Source organism: Cebus imitator, unplaced genomic scaffold (assembly GCF_001604975.1).
Source record: "Cebus imitator isolate Cc_AM_T3 unplaced genomic scaffold, Cebus_imitator-1.0 Scaffold331, whole genome shotgun sequence".
Lineage (NCBI taxonomy): Eukaryota > Metazoa > Chordata > Mammalia > Primates > Cebidae > Cebus > Cebus imitator.
The window spans coordinates 1,706,779-1,717,304 of NW_016107646.1; the positions used below are offsets into that span (position 1 = coordinate 1,706,779).

The 10,526-nt window shown below is 34.0% G+C and overlaps 1 protein-coding gene across 1 annotated transcript in view; it reads left to right on the forward strand.

Moving 5' to 3' along the window:
* Positions 1 to 10,526, forward strand: part of VPS13B (vacuolar protein sorting 13 homolog B) — an 829,147-nt gene that overhangs the window by 516,609 nt on the left and 302,012 nt on the right. Inside the window, exon 31 of the mRNA XM_037730112.1 lies at positions 6,696 to 6,899. Coding sequence (XP_037586040.1) covers positions 6,696 to 6,899 — 204 coding nt within the window. The remainder of the gene's footprint in view (positions 1 to 6,695; positions 6,900 to 10,526) is intronic.

Consider the following 10,526-nt stretch of genomic DNA (forward strand, 5'->3'; position numbering starts at 1 on the left):
TGTATAATTGCCTCTAAATCCCCTATTAGACTGTAAGTGGTATGAGGGCAGGGACCATCCAGGGACCTATTATTCTTAGGGCCTGTCACAATACCTACCATACAGTGCCTGGCAAATATCTGTTGAACAAATAATGCAAGTCAGGTCACTGGAGGAAGGGCTGTTTTGGTAGGGGAATAGAGTTTTGACCGTCCTGTAAGGCTATGAATAGGGAAGAACTTCATTGCTTTCCACCGCTTTTTCCACCACTTAATACATTGCTAGCAGTTTTATACTATCACAGTATGGTTTTAAAATGAAGTCATTTTCATGTAGAAAAAGAGCTATAGAAGGAGAAGTAATGTTATATTTGGTAGAAGAAATTAGAGGACACTGTATTAATAGAAATATCTTCTAGGAAGAGTGACGACTAGGAGAGAAGTTTTTTTTTCACAGTAAGCCATAAAACCTTTGTCTCTATAAATAATCTTCCTATTGATTTAACTGTCTATTTAATCTTCACAACCTCCTGGTTATATTTCCTTTTTTCTTGCAAATACAGTTTATTTTGCCTTCTAGCTTTATCTTTTTTCTTTTTGAATGCTAGAAATTTGTCTATTTTTGGCTTTGTTGATATATCCTTCCCTCTCTCTTTAGTTTATTCTACCTTTTTATGTTTAGCTTAGACCCTTTTTTATTTATTTGCTAAAACTAATATTTTAGATAATAAATGTTCCTCTAAGTGCCACTTGAACTGCATCATACAACGTTTAATGCATAACATTCGCTTTTAAGTATTAACTTTTATTATGATTTTTTGACCAGTGGATGACTAATTTAGAACTATGTTTTAAAATTTCTAGACATAGGCAGTTTTGTGAATTCTCTTTAATAAAATATCTAACTGAATTGTATTGTGCTCAGAGGATTGAGTCTACATAATACTAATTCACTGAAATGTACTGAGGCTGGCTTTATGGCCTAGCAGGTGATCAGATTTTGTAAATGTTTCTTTGTGCTTGAGAAAAATATCTATTGTCCAGTTGTCAGCTACTGTGTTCTGCAAGTGTTCACCTCATCACACATATTATGTTTCTCAATTTTTCTTTTTTGTTGTTGTTCCTATCTGCTTAAAGGGTTGAAGTTTTCCACCATGGGTGATAGATTTGTCAATTTCTCCTTGTACAGCTGTCAGTTTTTCTTTTATATGTTTTGAGGCTATTTTTACAAATAAATTTAGAATTGTCTTAACTTCCAGATGCACTGAATCTTTTGTCTTCAGACAGTAACTCTGTTTTTAAATAGAGTTAAAGTCTATGTTGTATAATGTAAATATAATTACTTACATTTTTTGGTCAAATGTTTGCCTAGTATATATTTTTCCATTTGGTGACTCTTCCTGTGCCCCAAAGCTTTAGGTGTGTCTCATAAAAAACAGAATATTAACTGTGATTTATTAAATGCAATATGACAGTTATCTTTTAATGGGAGAGTTTAAATTATTTATATTCATGCTGATTATTGTTTGGATTTTTATTTGTATCTTCTTATGTGCTTTCTACTTGCCCAACTTTGATTTTTCTTTTCCGACATTCTAATTTTTATTTATTTGGAAATTATGTGTTCTATATCTGTAATTTTAGTGGCTACTATAGCTATGTTAACAAGAGTCTGAAGTTAATATATTTTTCTTCCTCCTAAACAATATAAGAAACTAGAACATTTTATCTCAAATTACCTGGTCTCCTTATTTGTATACTGTTATTTTCCAGTGTCTTATTTTTGGCCTGTTTTCTCATCACAGTTTAGACATCATCATTATTATTAATTTAAACTAATATTGGTTTAGACTTACTCATATATTTACCAATGTCTTCCTTATGTTTAGGTCTTGGGATACTTTGGGCTGCCTGGATTTAGGGCTTGGTATTTTTCAATAATTGTAGAATAATTTTCAGATGTTATCTCTTCAAATGATGCCTCCTTCTTGTTCTGTGTATTATGTCCCTCGATATTTAATTAAGGATTTTTTAGACTTTCTCTCTCTATTCTTCCTGAATCTTAACCTTCTTTCATTTATAGTATTTCTTTGCCTCTTTGGATTGATTACATTCCATATTTTATTGGATCTTTCTTTTAATTCACTATCACTTTAGGTGGGCTTAATCTGCTTGAGTTTTTTTTTTTTTTTTCTTATTTGTAGTTCTACATGGTTCTTATTAAAATCTTGTTCCCTGCTCATATTTTGAAGATGTTTTTTACTTTTTAAATAATTATTTTATATTTTATGTCTGCTAGTCTGTCCATTGCTTCTGCTCTTATGTGCATTGTGAATTTTGTCTGTGAGCATCTCATTTCACTTGGAACCTGATCTGTGGAAGTGCTTTGAGTTGAAATTGATTTCATCCCAAGAGAATGTGCTTTTACTTTTGCCTTTGCCTGTCATCTGGCAGCAACTATCAACCTGGAGCAAGATTCTCCCTATTTGAGACTCAAACTTCCAAATGCAGGCTCATGATTGCAAAATCTTGGAGCATTGTTTTTTGGTTTGGGTTTTGTTGGGTTTTTTATTTGTTTGTTTTGTTTTTTTGCCTCTTCACCCATTAGTAAGGTAAAGACAGGTAAGTTGATAAATTACCTTGTCCCTTTCTACCTGAGCATGAGGAAGACTGTTTCTTAAAAAAAATTTTGAAATATAGAGTCATAAAGAATTACAAAAAAATAGAGAAGTCCTGTGTGCACTTCACCCAGTTTCCCTCAGTGGAAACTTCTTGTTTTTTGATTTGTTTGTTTTGGGTTTTGTTTTTTTTTTTTGCCTCTTTGCCTATTAGTAAGGTAAAAACAGGTAAGTTGATAAATTACCTTGTCCCTTCCTACCCGAGTGTGAGGAAGACTGTTTCTTAAAAAAAAAATTTGAGATGTAGAATCATAAAGAATTCCAAAAAAATAGAGAGAGAGGTCCTGTGTGCACTTCACCCAGTTTCCCTCAGTGGAAAATTCTTGTATAACTATAGTATAATATCAAGGAAGTTGACATCAGTACAATCAATACACAGTTGTATTCAGATTCTGCCAGCTTTACATGCATTTATTTGTGCGATTATTTATAGTGCTCTATGTAATTTTGTCACGTGTAGATCATGTAACCACCATCACAAAAATCAAGATACAGAACTGTCCTATCACCACAGAGCTCCCCAGAAGGGCTGTTTCTAATTCACACTTTGACTGCTGGTGACCCTTGGTGATCTCAGCTTTATGTGAATTGTCTTCTATTAAATAGATTCATCATTTCTGTGAGCCCTGAGCTTCATCGCCTCCTGTGAAGTTAACAGAATAGAAAATCAGTGTCTGCAGGATTTACCAGAAAACCTTAGAGTAGAAGTCAGCTTTGGAGCTGCTTATTTGTCATAGTTCCTGGTTTCACATTATTTGGGAGACTTTGCAGCTTCTGTTATTGGTGTTGGCTCTGGGATGTTTCTGAAAAAAATACTTTAAATTCTTTTAAAGCAATTTGGTTATTAGAGCCAGGAGGTTCATTCAGAGTTTCTGATATGCCATATTCAGAAACAGGTGGTACTGGAAATGTTAAGGAACATTTATCTTTATTGTTTTCATTGTAGCTCATTCATAGAGAAGTGGATTTGGTTTTGATACTTGTGCATCTGTGGTTAGTTGGTGGTTTAAATATGCTGTTCATTCAGAATCATATAATATAATATACTTCCCTAATGCTACTAAGATTTATAAGGTACTTTATGAATAATTTTTCAATTACATATATATTTTATTTATCTTTATAATAGTCCTTATATCAAAATAAAGCACAGAGAAGTTAAATAATTTCTCCATGCTCATAATCATTGGAAAGTCTTGGTCATGTGAGTTTTTAAACTCACATAAATCACATAAATCAACAGTTCACATAAATCAGGTGTTTATCCTACTTTCCACAGCTCTGGAAAGTTTTGCAATTAACTTGGGAAGGTTTTGGAAGATTTGAAAGGTTTTGCAATGAACTTTTACATTGAATTTATATAATCAAATGTTATAAATTACTCTGAATTTTTTCAAATCACATATATGTCAATATATCAAACATATAATTTACTTTTAAAAGCAAGCAATAAGAAAAAAATATAGAAATACTAATCCTGAGCCCTAAAACTTTGAAATTTGAAAATTAGCATCTTTGAAAGTATCTGGCTATCACTTAAAATGCAAAGTATTTTTGCATAGGGAAGAAGAACCTGTGGGAAATCATGTTTTGGACAAATAATGAGAGGAGGAACATAGCTTAATTTAAGACCAAAACAAAACAAAACAAAACCAAAAAAACCTTGGGAAATAAGCCTAAATGCATTGGAAAACTCTGATGAAACTCAGTGTTTTTGTGATTGTAATCCTGTGATTATACAGTTTTTCCATGTGTCAAGGGAAATAGGAAAATGGTTGTTTATGTTGGGATTAGGTTGGTTTGTCTTTTAATAAGCACTAATTTTGGTTTCATTTTTTTTTCCTTCAAAGATATTCTTAAAGTATTTTAGTTCACCTTAAAAATACATTTAGGGAGTTTACTTAAAATGTAGAGAGCATTGACTGTTTTAAAATAGGTAAAAGTAATGTTTCTATGGGGAATAATAATCTGGGAAATAGGCAATCAGCTATCTCAGATATTTGCTGGCTCTCAGAATTTATGTGGCCCTGATTCAAAAGTGTAGTGTTTTAAAGACTGTTTGCTCTTATTGCTGTGTACAGATAGGTTCTCCATCTGAGATTTTTGTAAAGATTTATGTCAGTTCAAATCAGTGAATTGAAACAGCATTCACCTATTGCTAGATAGTATAGATAGTTCCTGACCTCAAGATATGTATGGTATATTTGGGAAGACTGATAAGTCATTGTGATATTATTGTATTTACAAGTATAGAGAGATCCTAAGAACACAGATTCCGGAAGGAGGAAGTTTGGAGGAAGGGCGATCAGGAAAGGCTTCATAAAAAAAGTGATAGCTGAACTGGGCCTTTTAAGAATTAACAGAATTACACCAATATTTAAATAAAACTAGAACATTCTACTACAGTGAGACTCTCAAAAATGCCTCTCCTTCCTACTCCCATTCTCATTCATTTCTTTTGTCTTTACCTTCATTAAGGCAGATTGAAAGGATGGATGGCCCAGTTATGAGCCCTATTTCTAATACAGTTCTTAAATTTGTGTAAAATTTTAAGTTACCTTTCCTGTAATTTTTCTAAGTTAAAAAGGAGAAAAAGCAGGTCCAAATTAGGAATCATGAGAATTATCTTCAGTTGCTCTTGCTCCTGGTATGGTTCGTTGACCAGTGGCTGTTTGTTCCCCTCTCCCCTTGTCTGTAACTCCCTCTGACATCTCACTACCTGAGCTGAGGTCTGCTCCCTGCTTCTCTCTTCACTTGAGTTAATGTCAGCCCTCACTTTGCCTGACCCAGTCCTGAGCAGCTGGCCCAGACAACTGCTGTTTTGAGTCTGAGCCATCATTCACTGTCTATTCTCATTTAAGTAGCCTCTGGGAGTGCTTGGTCTGCCCTCCACACCTTAGTCAAGCAAGGCATAAACTGAATCATATTTTTGCCTTTTTCTCTACTTTTCACACTAGGACCCAACACTCCCCCCTTAACCTCCCAATAATAAGTTTCATTAGTGTTCAATTGATGTGATTAACTTAATTGTATTTTTTAAATGTCTGTGACTGAAGCTTTTAAAAAATATTTCTACTATAGTAAGACTATTTTTATTCTCTTTGTTATTTGAGCTTTTCTGCTGAAAAAACTTTTATGGAGGCCAAATACTATTTTTCTTTCGATCTACTTTTTAAAACTTTTCTTAACCAACAAAACATAATATAAGAAAAAGGCCCCAAATTCAGGCAAAAACTTGACTTAAGTTTTGTCTGGCTCTCAAACTTCGTTTCCCACCCTACCTTACTGCCTTACTATTTTACTCTAAAACCTTCATGAACATTTTTGTCTATTTGCTTCCTTTAATTTAGCTTTAAGCTACAGATTATTTTATTCATTTGCTTAGCAATGGACCCAATAATATCATCATCGTATGTTCCAACTCTGTGTGGGGCTGTAAACCTCACTGTTACTCTACCTCAGAAACCTTGTCATTTCTCAACAGCTACACTTGGGTTATATGAAGAATGAAGAGCAAGGGCTGAGGGGGTGAAATAGATTAAGAAGACTCAATCACCTTTTCTAACAAGAAATCAAAGCTCAGAGGAAGGTAGATGATTAGCAAGGGATAGAGTTTTGAGTAAAAAACAAACACAAAAAAAACTGAATTTGTGTTGTAGTTTTGTCACATAAGGTTTTGTAACTTCAGCTGTCTTTCAACCTCTGAATTATTTTCTCATTGGTAAAAATTGACATAAAAATAGAACCTCAGAGCATCTCAGGGATTGAAATCATGTATGTGAAAGTACTTAGAAAAAGAGTATGGTGCCAGGAATAACATAAGAAATCATTATAGTGTAGATTACTGTAAATGATAAATTTTGGATATGTTTTCAAGTCATAATATGTACTAACTTCCTGAAACCTTTTTCATAGATGTGCCCCAGTTTATTCATCAGTAATCCAAAGGAAAAAAAAATGGTGTTGACATTATGTTAGTGAACAAGATAAACATAATATGTTTATTTTATCTCTTTTTTTTTTTTAACTGCCTTTACAGGAGAGCCTTGAACTTAGGAATTCTTCGAGATCCTGGATCAGAAATTGAAGACAGACAATACCAAATAGACCTGCAGTCCATCAGTATTGGTACTGCACAGTGGGATCAACTAAAACCAGAAAAAGAAAGTGGCACAGGAGGGGTGCTAACAGAGAGTGAAAGGAATTCTCAAAATCCAGCCCTCGAGTGGAATATGGCCAGCAGGTAGGAAATGACTGAGAAACTTTCTACTCTTTCTAATATTTCATTGCCAGTACAGTTGGTGATACAATCTTTAATATGTCCAACTAACCTAAGTATTTTGGTATTGCTTTTGCTTTTCATTACAAACAAAAAAGTATTTTGTAATTGTAGCTGATGATTTTGCATGGAAACCTGTTAGTCCTACCAGTGTTACACTGAAATCATTACAAATTTAGGATTATGTCATCAGTCAAAAAAAAAGAAAAGCTTACTACTTGTTGAAAGAATCTACATTCAGGCTAAATGATATACATTTTCTCTTGAAATCTATTGTATTTGGGGTCAATTATTTGGTTGATGTTTAGCCTTTCCTTTCTGCTTATAAATAATAAGAGAAAAGTAATACCGTGCAAAGTTATGTTTAAGTCGGACTGTGGGGAAAAACAAGACTTTCTTGCTCTAGGATTTTTTCCATCCACTTTAAAAGCAACTGTGTTCATAGAAAATTTTTTTAATTTATTTTTTATTTCAATTGTTTTGGGGGTACAGGTAGGTTTTGGTTACATGAGTAAGTTATTTATGGGTGATTTCTGAGATTTTGGTGCACCTGTCACCTGAGCAGTATACACTGAGCCCAATATGTATTCTTTTTTCCCTCACTCCCCTTCTTCACCACCCTCACCCCTGAGTCCCCAAAGTCCATTATACTACTCTTATGACTTTGCAGTCTCATAGTGAGAACATATGATATTTGGTTTTCCATTCCTGGGTTACTTCACTTAGAATAATGGCCACCAGTTCCATCCAATTGCTGCAAAAGACATTATTTCATTCCTTTTTATGGCTGAGTAGTAGACCATGGTGTATATATACCACATTTTCTTTATTCATTCGTTAGTTTATGGGCACTTAGATTGTTTACATTATCTTTGCAATTGAGAATTGTGCTGCTATAAACATTTGTGTGCATGTGCCTTTTTCACATAATAACTTGTTTTCCTTTGGAAAGATACCCAGTGGTGAGACTGCTGGATTGTATGGTAGTTCTACTTTTAGTTCTTTAAGGAATCTCATAGAGAACATTTTTAAAGGAAGTAGTCCTGAATATGTTCTCTTATGATTTACAGAAAGTCACTGCCATCTTTCCCAGACTATTTATGATTCTCATCAGAGAGATAGGTAGAATTGTTTGGTAGAAAGAAGGTATTAGGCATTAAAGCTACCTACCTTTATATTGTAAAACTGAAGGTCTTTATGATTTTAAGAAAGTATTATTTTTCTTCTGCTTTTCTCTTTATAAGATAGAATCAATAATACCCGTTGCTTGTAACATACCATGGTAGTTTATTGATTGAATTTCTTTAAAACATCTTCTGAAGACTCTATTGTATGCCTTTTCCAATGCTGACTGCTTTAGTTCTGCACTTTATTACCATAACTATTTTTGTCCATGTCTTGGCAATAATAATAGCATTAATAATGGATTATACAATACTTATCACTTTACCCAACTCATTTCACTTAATTTTCACAATAATGCTATCAGGTAAGAACTATTATTTTCCCTAATTATACATGAAGAAACTGAGGTCTGCACAAGATAATGTATCAAAACTAAACAGTAAGATATAGTCTGTACTCCTTACGCCTTTTTATGTGATCTTCTCTATACCTCTAACTGTCTTAACCCACCCTCTTCATTTGCCTAACTCGTATCATTTAACAAGCCTCAGAGTAGACGTCATGTTTTCTAGGAAGCCACAAGGTCAAGTCAAATCGCATTTGTGTGTTCTCCTAGCACATCACTTAGCGTATTTAATTCTAATTACTTATATAACTACCTCTGAGTCCTAAGGACAGATCATTGCCATCCTGTTCATTGATTTGTCCCTAGAACATAGCACTGCCATATATAAAATGTATTATTGTAGTCCCATATTGACAAGTGATTGAATATGCCCCTGAGAAGGGGTGTAAATTTGGGTGAAGAAGCACACACAGCCACCCAAGGTAAATTTCAAGAGAGAGATGCCATTATGGAGTCATCAGCAAGCAACTTGCATGGCAGCTAGGAAGTGAATATTTTCATCCTAAAGGGAAGATCCTGGTGGCACACCACAGCATCATCTACACTAATTGTAATCTCTAAATATCACATGATAGCAGCTAGCTTCAAGTCTTTTTATTCCTTACCTTTACACAGTTTTCAGATTTAGGAGGTGCCAGCTTATAAAAGTCACAGGTTATTGTGTCTTAAAAAATCACAAATTCTGTCATGACAAAGAACATGAGCCTTATTTTCCTAGCAGATTTTATGGCCACCTAGCCTTAGTTACATATCTCCTATTTGTTATTTAATTCATTTAACTTACGGTTAGTATATATGTGTCTGTGTTTTAATAATTTGTGGAGGTAAATTCACATAACATAAAATTAACCATTTAAGGTGAACATTTAGTGGCATTTAGTACATTTACATTATTGAGCAACTACCACCTCTGTCTAGTTCCAAAACATTTTTTTCACCCGAAAGTAAAACCCCTTGCCTGGTAGGCAGTTTGTCTCTATCCTTCTCCCTCCTTACAGCCCCTAGCAACCACCAATCTGCCTCCAAATTCACAAATCTGGATTTATCCTGTCTGTAGGAATTTATGTATTCTGAATATTTTATATAAATAGAATCATATGATAATGTGACCTTTTATATCTGGCCTCTTTCACTTAGCATACTGTTTTGTATATTCATCCAGATTGCCAAATTGTAGCATGTATCAGTACTTCATTCTTTTTATGGCCGAATAATATTCTGTTATGTGTATACAAATGATCCCTGACTTATAATGGATCACTTTAGGTTTTTCAACTTTATGATGTTGGAAAAATTATAATGCATTCAGTAGAAACTGTACTTTGCATACCTATACAGCCCTTCTGGTTTTCACTTTGAATGTAGTATTCAATAATTACATGAGATATTCAATGTTTAGTATAAGCTAGGCTTTGTATTAGATGATTTTGCCCAACTGAGGCCACTGTTTAAGTGTGCTGAGCACATTTAAGATAGGCTAGGCTAAGCTATGACATTTGTTTGGTTTAATGTATTAAATGCATTATTGACTTTTGATAAATTCAATTTACAATGATTTTATCAGGATATAACTCCAATATGAGTTGAGGATCATCTGTATACTACAATTTGTCTATCCATTTATCCATTGATAGACATTTGAGCTGTTTCTGCTTTTTGGATACTGTGAATAATGTTGCTCTGGATATTGCTGTATAAGTACCTGTTTGAGTACCTGTTTTCACATATTTGGGCATACACCTAGGAGTAGAATTACAGAGTCATACGGCAATTTTATGTTCAACATTTGAGAAACTGCCAGACTCCTTTAAACCATGAAATGACTGAACCATTTTCTGTTCCCACAAGCAGTATTTGAGGGTTCCAGTTTCTCCACATTCTTACCAATACTTACTTTCTTTTTCTTCCTTCCTTCCTTCCTCCCTCCCTCCCTCCCTCCTTCCTTCCTTCCTTCCTTCTTCCCTCCCTCCCTCCCTCCCTCCTTCCTTCCTTCCTTCCTTCGTTCCTTCCTTCCTTCTTTTCCTTCCTTCCTTCCTTCCTTCCTTCCTTCCTTCCTTCCT